This window comes from Sparus aurata, unplaced genomic scaffold, assembly GCF_900880675.1.
Source record: "Sparus aurata unplaced genomic scaffold, fSpaAur1.1, whole genome shotgun sequence".
In the NCBI taxonomy this organism is placed as follows: Eukaryota; Metazoa; Chordata; class Actinopteri; order Spariformes; family Sparidae; genus Sparus; species Sparus aurata.
In genome coordinates, this window is record NW_022045157.1 from 37,122 (window position 1) to 52,970 (window position 15,849).

The 15,849-nt window shown below is 39.9% G+C and overlaps 1 protein-coding gene and 1 long non-coding RNA gene across 3 annotated transcripts; both read left to right on the top strand.

The window, feature by feature from the left end:
- The first annotated feature begins 8,222 nt into the window (after positions 1 to 8,222).
- Positions 8,223 to 11,512, top strand: LOC115578042 (kynureninase-like). Its single transcript, XM_030410901.1, has 9 exons — positions 8,223 to 8,233; positions 8,779 to 8,986; positions 9,326 to 9,472; positions 9,681 to 9,779; positions 9,862 to 9,935; positions 10,034 to 10,086; positions 10,233 to 10,318; positions 10,870 to 11,100; positions 11,188 to 11,512. Exons 1-9 carry the CDS (start codon positions 8,223 to 8,225, stop codon positions 11,302 to 11,304), a joined length of 1,026 nt encoding a protein of 341 aa, XP_030266761.1. The 3' UTR covers positions 11,305 to 11,512.
- Positions 11,513 to 12,854: 1,342 nt separating this feature from the next.
- LOC115578044 (uncharacterized) lies at positions 12,855 to 15,428 on the top strand. Of its 2 annotated transcripts, none has more exons than XR_003983344.1 (4): positions 12,855 to 12,978; positions 13,554 to 13,840; positions 13,921 to 14,260; positions 14,392 to 15,428. It is a non-coding gene; the product is annotated as an uncharacterized LOC115578044 (long non-coding RNA). The 2 variants fall into 2 exon arrangements; XR_003983345.1 differs by having other exon boundaries at positions 12,861 to 12,978; positions 13,714 to 13,840.
- Positions 15,429 to 15,849: the final 421 nt, after the last annotated feature.

Consider the following 15,849-nt stretch of genomic DNA (forward strand, 5'->3'; position numbering starts at 1 on the left):
GCTGCAGCCCCCTCAGCACCTCCAGCTCCCGCATCCAGGCGAACAGCTGCTCTCCAGCCGCGTTTAGTGCGTCAGACAGCGGGAGAGCGGCGGCTCGTCTCGGCCTCCTCCACAGGCTGATTCAGGCAGGAGAAGCTGCCTTCAGTCATCAGTAAGTGGAGCTACACAGTGACAACCACTCTGTGTTCACACACTGACCAACTCACTCCACTTCTACTCTCATTTCATCGACTACACTCCGCATGTATCGACACAAAATGGCGGATATTCTTATCAGCAGTTGTTTCTCCTCCGTCGTCCCGAGTTCAAACTTAAACGAGTTCGTCGAGAAATAAACAACCGAGCTTCACTTTTTGTGCTGTTTCCGGTGTAACAATGAAAAGTATAGCTTGTGTTAGCGAGTCGAACATGTCAGATTCATTACATTACCTTCAGCTGGAGGTTCAGACGGAGAAAACTATCTGCGCCACACTGTCAGAGAAAGTGAAACTAAACTGTGAGGAGGAAACAGCCAGAGAGGCGTGTGACTGACAACCCGCAACCCGCGAATACCAATGAGCGACTTTACAGGAAAAACAAGCCCAAAGTCGCTTATAAGCGGCAGGGACGTGCACATGATTATAGAGGGGCAGGGGTTCAAAGTCAGAAAAGTGCCGTATGTGCAGGCGCTGTGCGCAGGGAAAAGAAATGTCAGGCCTTAATAAGACAATATGACAATATGTAGATTGTTTAATGTAAAATTAATAAACAAAGTACTTATAGAAAGCTAACTAGCTGTGTATCCTGTGTAGCTGTGACTGATATGTAACTGCCATTTCTTTTGTGTCAACAAATTATTGTCAACATGAGTTTATTCACATTATCATATTACTGAGGTTTGGAAGACACGTAATTCAGCTGTGGTTCTTAAAAAGCAATAAAACACTGGTTTATTATGAGGCTATTTGCAAACTAGAAATACAGACTACACATCTAAACATGTGACAGAACCAAGAAATGACTACTGTTGATGTTAGTAGGAACAACAATGTTTACAACAGCAAAGTCACAGTAAACTCAATATCTGGAAGAAGTTTAAGATGTGTGGTAAGATAAACAGCCGACACAGACAGCTGTCATATTATTAACTCTCATTAACAAGCAGTTAGTTTAACAAGGACAAATGGACACTCTTCTGAAATATGACTCATATTTAAGCACGTTGAATAAGTGGAAGGTGACTTGTTAGCCCCCACAAGGAAGTTATGTTCATGGATTTATAACTCACAAAGGTTCAAGTCGCTCCACTGTCACGTCTCATCTACGAGCGTGGTGGAGTTCTCTCTCTCTCTTTGTCTTCAAAATAAGAGCTTTACATTGCACCCAATTGGTATTTAGAACTGGGTTCTTAGCGGGGTGCTTTTAATTTGAAAGTAGCGACCGTTTGTATAGGGAGACAGAGCGGAGCAGCAGACAGAGAAGCTCAACACACACACACAACACCATATTACAAAGGAATGCGTACGGTAGATAACCGTGGCGTTTTTATACCGCCGTTTTTTGACATCCCTTTGCACAACAGGAATTTATTTATGAATTAAAAACACACACAAAAAGGGCACTTTAGGGGCTCAAGCACCCCTTGTAGTCCGGTGGCATAGTGAAAATACCGTTACAGAGGTGATAAAAGCACCAAATTTTGCATGGTGTTTCCTTAGGGTCTATAGTGTAATTTTGGCCTAGGAGCCCTCAGAAAAATAACTTCATATTAGCAGTATATCATTATCAATGAAATATGCTTAAAACACAGTGATTTTCAAGTTCCTGCACAAGATAAAGTGTTCAAATGAGTCCCAAAGTTAACATTTTATAGTTTCATTTATGTGTATGAACTTTTACATAACTAAAGCTTCAATACATGACAAGTATTGAAAAAGTAGAATCTTTATTGGCCCTGTAATTGATAATTATGAGTCGTTACAGTAGCATTTGCAAAGAGGTGAGCAGTATTGCCAGCCCATTGTGAACCCGGAAATGTTGAGTACACCAAAGTTTTATAATAGAAATGTACAGTGTGGGTCCCCAGTATTGAGAAACTGCTGGTTGCTAACTTGTATATGTTGGGCAATTTGCATAATTAGCATTATTAGCATTAATTAGCATTGATAGCCTATATGGGCAATATTTCAGCAACTGCTTGGCCGATTTGGACAATATTGGAGTGGTTTTGGGGGTTATTAAGGATGCTGAATCAATTTCTGACATTTTCAAAATTCAAAATGACAGTTTAAACCAAAAGTGGTGGACCGATTTTTATTAATTTTGAGTCGATTTATATGCTTAATACATTGGACCTGTATTTCAGAATCAATAGAGCACAATGTCATTGGTGTGAATGTTGAGACCTAATATTTCTTCAAATTGCTTCAGTTCTGCTTGCGTTTTTTGGCTGCTCAATTTTGTGTGATTGTCACTGTGGTAACTGCATCGGGCAGAATACTGGCTGGATGGAAAGATGGACAAAACAGAGCTTTTTATATTTGGATAATATCATCTCAATGCAAGTAAGTTGATCAAATAGAAGCAGATAACAGTGATTACAGTGTGTATGTAGTGCATATTTAATTTTTGTTTTTTTTATATATATATAGCCTAATATCTCTATAGCCTACTTCTAAACCATCTCTAAAATATGGTAGGAGTTCTTTTGAGTAAAATCCAAAGACTTAATCCAGAGAAATTAATACATCAACAGTTAAAGTCCGTGTAAAGCAAATTCAGCCATTTTCTTCTAAACACATTAAAAAGGTCATAAATGTATTTCCTTAAAACATGTAAAAAGCCATTCAACCATTTAGAATTTAATTTTGGAGCTAGGCTCACAAACTGTGTTTCACGATTTCTGTGTTCAGGATTTAATGGGCGGGTCAGAAATCATTCAGCGCATTAGCTTCGGAGGTTTTTCCGCTCGCTCTTGAGTCATAGCATCTCTTACAATAGTTTGCAGCTAGCTAACCAGTCAACCAGTCAGCTTAACAGTCATGTCTCCTCCACATCGCTCGTGCATCTTTCCTGGATGCCACAGTGTGCAGGGTAACAGCTGTTAGCTTGTTTAAGTTTCCTAAGGACGACAACGTAAGGAAACGGTGGATCGATTTTGTCAAGAGGAGATACTGTTGAGAGTTAAAAATCACCACCATCACCCGTCTCTGCAGTGTCCACTTTACCCTCGATAGTTACAGCAACTGTCACCAGGTAAAGTCTGGATATCTGAAGAGTCTGTTGACGCTGGTCAGTGGGGCCGAACCGACACTCTCCGTCCCGCCGACAGCGCATGCTCTCATCTCTGCTGCCGGCATTATGTGCCCGCAGGCCTGCGACCGTCCCGCCGACAACAGATGCTTCTCTGCCCGGGCCGACCCTTGATCAAGCATTTGTGTGTGTGTGTGTGTTTTGTAATAACTCAAAATGATGACTGTATTTCTAGCTACAAAAGGCACATCTCTCTCCTCCCTCCATGTTGTTTGTGCCGCTGCGTGGTTTTACACGTGAGTGAGTGTCCTCATGCAGAAAACGTGACTTGCTATTGCTTGATGAAAGTTTTCTAGTTTTCTGCTGTGATAATTTTGGGTATACTTCTGTTTTAAAATCTGTTCAAGGACTCTTGTGTTCTACCTGTAACTTGTATTATACTCCTTTCTCTATATTATTTAGCCATAGTCATAGTTTGATATGGTACTTGCCTTTGTTACCTCCAATGTCACCTCAGAGTGTAATGTTATGTTAATTAAAATGTACATATTCTGCATCATTTGGATAATTGTGTTCATAAATATCCTGCTATTTATTTTTATAGATTCAGTGTCCTCTAAAACATCTAAATTGACTCAAAATAAATCAAAACTGGGAGTTGAAATATGGTTTAAACTGCCATTTTGAATTTTGAAAATGTTGATATTCCTGTCGGCATCAAATGTTGATACTTCATGGAGAGCACCTTGATCTATGCCACCCTCACAGAAGAAGCACTTGTGAATATCCAGTCGTTGCATTTCATCATTACATCGGCTTTAGCTATGTACTGTCACACACAAATAGGATTTAATGTGATGTGATGCAGAACTAATGGCCAAACTATGAACTCAGTAGATGGCTATATGAATAACCTAAAGTTGAATTAAAAAATAAAAGAGAAAACCCAAGATCTCTTAACATTTAAGCAATTTTTGCTGCCTTTTATTTATAATTCTGCCTATATTATACAGGGCTTTTGAGGTTTTTTGGGGTCTAAGATGTCTTGGTACTCTATTTTACACTTATAATTTGGAAGATCTACTGGCCAGAGCACAATTAACAAAAGGAAGCTTATTCAGTGGTCTTAAATGGCCATTACCATGAAAGTTTTACTCGAGAGGAAAAAAACAAAAAAAACGTTTTTCTTGGATATTGTTTTGTGAGTGATTTGACACTAAATTTCAATATTTCAGCTGGGCTCCTAGGCTGAAATCATTCAGGAGGTCCTAAAGAAGCTTCATGTAAAATTTGGTGCTTTTATCACCTCGGTAACGGTATTATGTAATTTGTGCGCTACCCCACTGGACTATTAAGGGTTCATTCAGCTTCAGGTTTGTTTTTTACTTCGGTTTGTACTCACTTATTAACCAGTAGAGTTCTGGTAAACGTGGGTTCGTTCAGACGTGGTGCTTGGTAGAATGTGACTCGCATTGCGTCTCTGCCTGTCGGAGATTTTTTTTTCTTTTTTTTTTTAACCGTCAGCTGGCTCTCCCTTTCTCTCTCTCTCTCTCTCCTCCCTCTCTCTCTCTCTCTCTCCCTCTCTCCCTCTCTCTCTCTCTCTCTCTCTCTCTCCCTCTCTCTCACTTTTTTGCTGTATTTCATAAAAAAAAAAAGGTAGTAGTGGTATAAATAATATTACAAATTAAGCTACACACACACACAACTGGTGTTGAAATAGAAAAAAGAAAAAAGAACCAAAAATAAATTAAAAAAATCACACTGATCATAAAAAAAGAAAGTTATGTTGAGTATGAAAACTCTTGTTCATTACATTTTTCTTCATAATTGCAACCGCATGTGTTGTATTCATTGTTGCAAAACTTGTTCTGTAAATAGTTTGTTTGCTATCGTGATCAAAGCCATTGATCTGAAGCTCAATGCTGATGCTGTCCTGTAAATAGTTTTCTAATCAGCAATAAATATAACAATTTCTGATCAACCCATATCATGCTTAAAATAACATACTGGGGCACCATATGTAGTGTGTTGAGTAGATTTGATTGGGAATTTGGGGTTACATTTATCTTTCAATAATAATTGAGGATTATTAGTGATAATTATTAGTTGTGATAAACAATAGGATCCAATTTTCATTCAATCACCAGCGTTAAGACTGGGGAATTCTGGGAATTCATTTCAGAGTCCATTTTGAAATTCACATTTGCTGTGTCCCAATTCAGGGTCTGCACACTTCAAGGACCCTTTGCGGTCTCACTGAATGAGTGTACTTCGCTGCGCCCTGCAGGCCGCGTCAACTTTTGTTTAATGGGACGGGCTACCCTTCGCAGCATTTCCTGGTTGCGTCACCAGGTGTTCCCGCCTCTACTCGTACGTCACTATTTCTGCAGCCCAAGTCCTCGAAAGTGACAAGAAGAGTAAAGTTTGACTGTCAGATCTGTTTGAGCTTCAGGAGTTCCTGATTTCCTTTTTAATCCTCCTGCTTGTGGAGGAAGAGTAGAAGCGGCTCTGGTTTATCTCCGGCTGAGAGGACCGTGGAGAGGTAAACCTGTTATTGATCCCACAGTAATGTTATCAATATTATCATTATTAGCTAGCTAACAGTTTGGGCTCATTAACATGCCGATATATCACATTAATGCTGACATATAAACTACTGATCGCCACATATGGTTTTATTTAAATTTTAAAGGCGTTATTCCTATTTAAAGTGTTTGGTAGATAGTTTTGTTTGTTGTAATGATTTATTATCATTATTATAATTGAAATTGCCTCTTTCTTAAAACATTCTTAGTGACCTGGCAGCCGTGGATGGAGTCAGAACTGCAGACCCAGTTGATGGACGATGTTGTGGACAGAGGAGACTGGACCCCCAAACACCCTGAGTACCGACCCAGATGATGTCCCACTGACACCATCCAGCCCAGCAGCACTGCAGGGACTCCTGCTCAGCCTGTTACTGTACATCATCTCTATCTGTTTTAATATTGCTTTCAATGATAATTGTTTTTGTTAATAGTTAATAATAATCTCTAAATAGTTATTTATGCTGTAATTTTGTAAATAGTTGTAAATGTTAATACCTTAATAATAATAAAAAAACATTTTCAATCCCTTGTTGTCCCTGAAAAGTAGCACTTGATGCCGTTTGCTGTCATAAATTATACTTAAGCTGTAAATATTGAGTGGAATAGACAACGTGTAAAAATAGAACAATATTTTATTTCAGAAATTATTTAAAATGAACAACTAATTTAAAAAGAACTCATAAATAACTCAGTAACTAACAACAGAAATAATGTAAGGATTGTCCTTTGGAGCAGAGAAGAACCTCTCAATCCTCTCTGCAGCCTCATGTCCTTCTTCATCCTCTCTGTTTGCTCCCTAAAACACACACAAAAAAAATATTTATTTATATATAATCATAAGGATAATCATAAACTTAGCTCTTTATTCAAACGTTTAACTAGACTAACATCTCCACAGTCACAATAAGATATAAGATATAAGTCAACCTCTGAATGTCTAACGTTTGGAAGTAAAGCTTTTAAGGCTTTACTTCCAAAGGCATCAAGCTGAGCATTACCAACGTATTTTACCGTGAAGTTTAACATATCTGGGGTTGGATGTTTAAAGGAGTAAAGTATAGACCCAATACTTACATTTAATACGAGATCTGCGCCACTTGAGGTTATTTATTTATTTCTTCTCTTCGGGTGCGCAATGAATCTTGGTATATGTGAGACCACGAAGTGTAGTAGCGGTGCAGCCTCCAAAAACAGGTAAAAGGAGTGCGCATTTGTGGGGTGCATTAGGAGAACACTTTGAATTGGGACACCCTTCGCCGCGGCATAGTGACGCAATCGCACTCGAAGTGTGCAGACCCTGAATTTGGACACAGCCAATGAACGACTTAATCTGCTGGTCCCAACGCTGCTCTAAATCTTTTAATCTGCTCTTAATTCCTGTGATGTGATGTCGTCTTCTTATCGTCCTTTATTGGTCTCGTTCTTTTATTCATCTCTTTATTTGCATCAATTTTTTCTTCATTTTTTTCTTTTTATGTGATTTTGCTCGTCTATTTTATCTCGTCTATTCCTTTTGCTTTGACTGTTGTTCTGTAATGTGCTTGATTTTGCTTGATTGTCAGAGCACTTTGTAAACTCTGTGTTTCAATAAAGTTGATTACAGTAAAAATCACATATTAGTGTGAAGCCTCAGCTTTAAGTATTTCTCAGCACTTTCTGAGTTTTCAGGCTCTTTATTCAGCATTATTCTGCTGGAGTTGGAGGACGTTGCCGCCCTCTGCTGGTGAAAAGAAACCACAGCTGTTGTGTATCCAGTGAGCTCATATCACACTGTTCATCTGTATATATCTCAGTCTGTTACATTTCACTGCACACATTTCACTGTTTGTCGTCCTGGAATCAAATGAGGGAAATGTTCAGTGGTGTTCTGAGGCGGCACAATCACTGACATCTTTTAAATCAGCAGGAAGTCTTTTATTAATGCTGCCACCACAATGCTTTATTTCAACGTGTCTCGTCTGTTTTAATATCATCCACATTGCTCTTTATTTATTGTATTATTTATATATATCTGCTGTTATCGGCCTCAACTCTGACATGTTTTAATCATGTTTCAACCTCATGAAGCCCTTTTTAACTGTGAAAACTGCTGTATGAATAAAGTGTATTATTATTATTATTATTATTATTATTATTATTATCATTATTATCACACAGACAGAACTCAGCACCGTTGTGCTTCAATAATGATGCAATTAACTGTCTCAAACAAATGGACGTCAGTGATGATTCATATTTCCACACATTAATATGTAACTGTGATGTTTTGATGATATCCATGTTTTTATTGGATTATTGTCTATTGATTCATTAGTTGTTCTGTTTATTGTGTAATTTTGTTATTTGTGGTTTGTTGCATTTTCCTAAATGATGTAATGTGAATAGTTTGAGTGCGTTTGTGTGATGGAGGGGAGGTCTGTGGTTCTTCACCTCTCCTGACACATCTGTTATGTTTCAATCATCTGATCTGATCTCATGTGTGCTGATCCAATAACAAATCAATACATTCACACGTGTTGAAGAAACAGCTTTGCTGAAGTTGTGCTGTTGTACTGACTACTTTAACTGTGTGGCAGCTCTTTATTTACTGCAGCAAAGGATTGTGGGTATTTCTACCCCTGTGTATTCTTAACAAACAGATGTGGACCTGAATAAGTTTGACCTTTTTTATTCTTGTGGACATCAGGTTTAAAATCAGCTGAACTACCCAGGGATTGAACCCACAACCTCCAGACTTCACAGCATCACTTCACCATCCTGAGCTGATGAATCAGTCTTAAATGAATCACTTTCTTTGAACATTTCACTTCTTTTGACCACAAAATAATTGTGTTAAAACCTCGAGGATTTGAACTCACAACTTTAAACAGTGGAAACGACTTCAACAGCCACAAAACACTGAGAGAAACACAATGATTGTCATTAAAATATGTTTTCTTCTCATATAATAATCACACAGAAATGCGCTGCTGCACTTTGACTCCAGCTCAGATAAAAAGCGTGAATCTCAAAGGTCACCGGATGTTAAAAGCTGGTGGTCCAACACAGAAACAACAAATGAACATGACTCCTGTCTTCTCTCCTGTCCTCAGTACGCCGTCGAGTCTCAGATCCAGCTGCGAGGATTCGACCCTCAGGAGAGCATGTTGCTGCTGAAAGCCAGACCGGTACAGGAGCAAACAGTTCACACACAGTTTGGTTGTTTTGCTGTGAGCTAGCATTAGCATCTGAGCTACATATTGTGCCCTTCGAAGCCCCAAGGGAGGAAAGTGAAGACTTTTTCTAATGTCTCGGTTTCAAATGTGAAAAATGAATAAATTCTCCTGAAGTTTCAACCCTGTGACTCATTCTCAAGTCATAAACACAGGAGAGAAAACTATTCAGACTTAGAAAATAGATCACCTGAAGTAAAACAGACTTTAACGTTTACATTTGCATGTTCAGTAACTGAGAAGGGAAAGTGAAACTTCACAGGAAACAAACCAGAGACTGTCCGATCTGTTCAGGGAGAAGAGACTCTGAGAACGGAGGACATCCTGGAGGTCATCGAGAAGGAGGGCGAGTCCATCGCCGTGGTGATGCTCAGTGGAGTTCAGTATTACACCGGCCAGCTGTTCAACATGGCCGCCATCACTGAGGCCGGCCAGAGGAAGGTAACAGAAAGACGTGCAAATACCACCGAGGGTTAAATATAATCACTTCTTCATCAACAGAGAAAAACAAGATCACAGTAACTTCTCTGACATCAAGAATATCAGCTCACAGACAGGATGCCACTTTTTGCCAAGATGTTTATTTTGGTTTACAAAGACATTATGTATTGTATTGTAAAAAGTTATTATTTTCCTTGTTGTGCGTCAGGGTTGTTATGTGGGGTTCGATTGCGCCCACGCTGCAGGAAACGCCCAGCTGAAGCTGCACGACTGGGGGGTGGACTTCACCTGCTGGTGCTCCTACAAGGTGAGCTGACAGGAAGAGTCCTCCACATGTCATTCATATGAGAGTTCAGGTGTACTGATCAGGTACGACTGTCTGCTCTCAGTATCTGAACTCAGGGGCTGGAGGTCTCGGCGCTGCATTTATCCACGAGAAACACAAAGACACCATCAAACCTGCGTGAGAGCTTTTTTCTTCTAAAAGTTTGAAGTTTCAGGTTTGTTTTTCATTTCTGATCGAGCTGCTTTCATCATGTTAACATCCTGTATGTTCTTCAGGCTGATGGGATGGTGGGGACACAACCTGGACACTCGCTTCCAGATGAGCAACGGTGAGCAGAAATCAGTTTAAAGCTGCTGTTTGCTGCCATCTTGTGGTCTCACAGGATATTACAGCTGCCACGTGTGTGTATTAACACAGAAACTAAAGTCTCAGACGTTTTGTGTTGTTAACAGTGTTTATTTGTTGTGTCCTCAGTGTTGGACTTGCAGCCCGGAGTGAGCGGCTTCAGACTGTCCAACCAGCCCATCCTGCTGGTCTGCCCCCTGCAGGCCAGTCTGGAGGTACTGCAGACGTAATGCTTTAATTAAAGAACTTCCCCAACATGAGCGATGTTCTTTAATATAGTTATTTCTTTATTGAAATAATAAGAATTTTGCACATAGAATCAGAACTTTCAACAGGCATGATAATGACGTTTTGTCTGTGAAGAGAATCTCCAAAATGTTCAACAATCAAGATCCAGATCTTCACCAATGCCTTTTTTAGAATTTAATGGATTTGAACCTTTTTGTGCAGGAATTATCAGATCACAGAGTAATAATTATCTAATGTTTTTACTCTACAAGTCAAAAAAATCATTCCAATATTTTCCATTTTTTAAAATAAATATTCTTTTCCCGGAGAATTTTTTTTTCTTCCCAAAAAAAAAGTTTTTTTCTAAAACATATTTTTAGTTTTTTAAGAATTTTTTTTTGGTTTTTCAAAAAAAATAAAAAATCTTCTAGAGGAAAAAAATATTTTTCTGGGAAAAAAGAAAAAAAATCAAAGAAATAAGAAAAAAAAATATGGTTAACTTCATTATCTTCACCTCAGTTGAATTTCATTCTTCCAGGTGTTCAACATGACCAGTATGCAGGCGCTGCGCAGGAAGTCCGTCCTGCTGACGGGTTACCTGGAGTACCTGATCCAACAGTATTACACCAAAGACCCGGCGCAGCCTCACAAACCTCACGTCAGCATCATCACGCCCTCCGACCCTCAGCAGAGAGGCTGCCAGCTCTCACTCTGCTTCTCCATCCACATCCAGAAGGTCTTCCAGGAGCTGGAGAAGAGGGGCGTCGCTGTGAGTAGATCCTCAATAAAGAAATCCTCATTATTGTTTCCCTGTTCATGATCTCTCACAGTAACTCTGTGACTTCCTGTTGTTCAGTGTGACATGAGGGAGCCTAGCGTGCTGCGTATCGCTCCGGTGCCGCTCTACAACTCCTTCAGCGACGTCCATCGATTTGTGGAAACGCTGGGAGACGCGCTCGCCGCCAGCAGCTGATGAGTGACAGCTGTAAACTCAGACCAGTCCAGAACAGCTTTATTCTCAGTTATGCTCAGTATTTACCAGATTGTTTTAATGTGACCTGGACACATATTTGTTCTTCTGATCTTGTACTTGAAAAACAACCATCACCTCTGTTCCCTCACCTGCTGCCCACCTGAGGTCGTGGTCTAACACATCAAGACACAGAGTAAGACCAAGTTTTCTGACCATCTGCTAGCTTTGCCGGATTTCTACTGAAAAGAGAACACAGCTCACCACTCTCCTGCAGCAGCTTGGTCGTTGTGGGGAAGTCCTGCGAGTCGATTACCGATGCAGATGTTTGATGCCTCCAACTATGTGCTGGGACCCTGTTTGTACCGGTGCTGAAGACTGCAGTGTATTGTTATCCTCGTTTCTGAGATTGCTAAAACTACATAAGCTAGCGGTCATAAAAGCTTGATCTCTTGAGGAGAGGTCTAACTTGTGTGTTAGACCATGGATTAATCGGAATATCCCTTTAAGTTATGTGCTGGAATAAAACTTGTGCTAATTTAACACACATCCTTTAAAACACAACATGTACACATCAACACTCAGAACATGTACAGAATAAAATGAAACATCTGAACAATAACAGTCTCATGAGTATTTAACATTACAGTACTTCCTAGACTACTTGTATAAACCACATGGTGTTTTTCTACTGTTATCTTGATGTTATGTAAATAATAACTTGTTTTAAGTGTGGAAGTATGTATGTGTACTTCTGGTGGCTAACACGCTAACCTTTTCGTTACGTTTCACGTCCGGATGTTTGTAAGATGTTTAATGTCTGAATGATCTCCTGGTGTCCCGCGAAGCTAATGAAGGAAGTAGACGGAGTCGAATGGGATGTCTGTGGAGGAGAAGTTCTGCTGTGAGTCAGTGAAAATGTCCAAACGATGAGAGTTTTTATGAAGCAGCGACTGAATATTGTGTAATAAACTGAAGATATTTGAGCTGTTTGAAGGAACGATAGCTTGATTACTCCACCACAAGTATAAGTCCTGGAACCAAACTTTACAGTTTCTAAGTATTATTGACTAAACATATTAGTACTCTCAAGGCTGAAAAATGCTCATAAAGCTCAATAAATGATTCAAACCATGTAAAGTTTGTACTCTATCCCACTTGGTACAATCTGGGTTCCCCTGAGTATGAATCAAATTGAAGTCTCCCACTTCCTGTTTGATGGACGGCCATTTTGCTTTGAGGTAACCCTGGACCACATGTTACAAACATTTTATATATTTGAATGTGGTAATGCTTCATAAGTCTGCAAAACGTTGTCAAACTGTTGTAAATGATTGTTAACGACCACAGGAAGCATCTAAAATGTGTCGGGACAATCTGACGAGGTTCTGGAGGTCCACATCTCAAATCAACACACTACATGTCAGTTCATGTGTTCTGGTTCCTTTAATATAGCATGGAAACAATATTAATTGTTGAGCTGAATCTCAGGAATGCGTCTCAAAGAACCACACTTCCCAGAGTGCACCAGCAGCAGCAAACTGGCTGCTTGTCACCTGATCAGTCACTGCCGGTGACGTGGAGCACCTGTGAAGACATGGAGGTTCTCAGTCATTCAGACAAACACACTTCAGAGAGAAGACGCTCCAAGTTCACTCATAGGTTCAGTCCAAAGATGTCGGTGAAATGTTTTATTTACTTTCATGGTGTTTGAAATGCTGCTTAATATGTTCGAGTTTATGTTGTAGATTGGTTAAGGAACACATTGCAGCATTAACTTCATTGATTTTGTGTTAAATGGGTTTCCAAGTTGAACAAGAGGAGGACTTGACATTAATTGTTTGCTATTTCTCCTGGACACATATTCAGAAATTCATTTGATGACTAATTGTAGTAAAAGTACTCAATTACTTTCCACCAGCACACTGACAGAGACAACACAATGATGATACAAGCAGCATGTTATATTCAGCTACTTTAGCAGAGGAGAAACATTTCAGTGATCATGTGGTTTTTTTCAATCATCTCATCTGATCTGATGTGTGTGCTGATTCAATAACAAATCAATACATTCATACGTGTTGAAGAAACAGGTTTGCTGAAGTTGTGCTGTTGTACTGACTACTTTAACTGTGTGGCAGCTCTTTATTTACTGCAGCAAAGGATTGTGGGTATTTCTACCACTCTTTATTCTAAACAAACAGATATGGGCCTGAATAAGTTTGACCTTTTTTTATTCTTGTGGACATCAGGTTTAAAAATCAGCTGAACTACCCAGGGATTGAACCCACAACCTCCAGACTTCACAGCATCACTTCACCATCCTGAGCTGATGAATCAGTCTTAAATGAATCACTTTCTTTGAGCATTTCACTTCTTTTGACCACAAAATAATTGTGTGAAAACCTCAAGGATTTGAACTCACAACTTTAAACAGTGGACGCGACGTCATCAGATACTCGTCCTTCCTTTCTTACTGGTTCTGACTCCAGCCAGAGTTTTGATTGGTCAAGCGGGCTGACTCGACTGCAGTCCTCCAGTAAGACACCTACTCCCCTCTAATAATTCAATCAAAGTATTTTTCAGCAGAAGGGTCACTGATGTTCTTCTCGCTCTCAGTCCCCTCCCCCGGACAGCTGCAGAACAGGGTCCAGAGTGTCGGAAACTTCACCACCTCGTCACGCCAAAGGTTAAAGGCCACCACCTACGTCAGCCCCACAATCAAGGGCTCGGCCTCCATGCCGACCTCCACCAGCCTCCAGTTTCTGAGCAGCGGCGGCACTGCTGGGGGTAACAACGGGGTGGGCAGCGGGATCCCAATGCTCAGTAAACCACCTGGAGGTGGAGGGACGCCCACGTCGACCCCGGCCACGCCCCGCAGCGGCCTGCCCCGCCCCGCCTCCTTTGTTGGCACACCAATCTCCACCCCTCGCAGCAAGGCGGCCCAACCAGTACGAAGGTAACACGTTTGCTTTTACAGAATGTGTCTTTAAATGGCAACATCAGCTCTTGTATAGCAGCCGGTGTGGGTTGGTTCCATCCTGAGTCTTGGCCACTAAACTTTGACCGATCTCTTCTTGTTGTCCTCAGTTTACCAACTCCTCCAAAGAGATGGTCCACCCTCAGTGCTCTTTGTGATAGCACCTGGAGAGACGGCTGCTCCTGACGAGACCCGGGTGACTCACTACACCTCAACGTGGAACAAAAAGTTCTTTGACCAAAAAGTAAACTGTTAACTTCACCTTAAATCTGAGATCCTGCATAGAATAGCTCAAACAGTTGAGGTGGTCTTCACATGTCGTCAATCCGATTCTATGCAGAGTTTCTTCGGGGGAAGGCGTGTCGTTTAGTTTATTCTTTCTGGATTTGTGTGAGTTTGGTCCGTGCCAACGGGGAGTCGCTCCCTGTTGCTCTTGTGCAATAAAACCACTGTCTTTAGGCTACCAGTAATAATAACCTGCTGAAGAGGGCTGCCAGTTTGTATGATACGCGCCTTCACAATACTGTATTTATCTATCTTATATATTTATTATTTTGAATAAAATGTTTTTTGACTAATCAGGTGTTTTTTCCCTTCTGGCAACAAGCGTTAACGATGCTGCTAAAAAAAACATGTAATCAGTCCCTGTTCGATTTTTGGGCACATTTGGTGTAATTTTTACAAGACGTTAAAGTATTCGTGTACAAATCTTAACTATTAAGTGTGCATACATTGTAAATATGTATTGATGCAATATTATTGAATTTTAAATGTGAATCTTGACCAAAAGGAAAATGTTTGAATGTGTTTACAAAATTGTCTCACCACAGACTTTTCTGCATATGAACACTTTAAAATTGACCTAGGGGGATCTGTTCTTGTTGCACAATGTATAAACTTAGTGATATTTTCACGTTCTGTTTACTGACGTTTGCACTGCTTTAACTTTGTATCTTCTGGATTTAAGGTGGAAAAAAACTGTTAAGTGTTTTTTCGGGGGGGATATTTCACAGTTGCACATGGCATAATGTAGCACCCTCTGTTTGTAATATTTGTGTTTTTTCACATTTCACAAAATCCCAACACTTTTGTTACTGTGATCGACTGAATGAGTGGATTTTAATAAAACACACTGAATTAAAGATGACTTTGTTCCTCACTGCTTTATGTTGAAACTGGATTTATATAATCTCATCAGTATGCAACAAGAGAGGCTGGTTGTTGATGCATTTCAATGTTTCCATCTAGTGGTAGAATTTCAGACATCTTACTGTGGGTTTAATACAAATGACTACAAAGTATTCCCCCAGAAAGACCGCATGAATTATACATAACTTAAATCTGAACCCAGTGATGTGATTTGAATTATGTGCAAAATGGAGGACAAAAGAAGAATTTTTCAAAATGAAATATGTATGTATAATACAGTATATATACATATATATATAATAAAATTTGATAACATTATTAGAAACAACAACAACAACCGGAATGCACTCAAGGCCAAGGTATCCTGGATACGTCACTTTTTCCAGATCCACACCAAAAGTTAATTGGTTCTATTGTGG

Excerpts from the sequence above, each read along its gene's own strand:
- LOC115578042 (XM_030410901.1), top strand. Across the intron at positions 9,473-9,680 it reads CTGAGGCCGGCCAGAGGAAG|GGTTGTTATGTGGGGTTCGA; the intron begins GTAACAGAAAGA and ends GTTGTGCGTCAG. Across the intron at positions 10,319-10,869 it reads CCCTGCAGGCCAGTCTGGAG|GTGTTCAACATGACCAGTAT; the intron begins GTACTGCAGACG and ends TCATTCTTCCAG.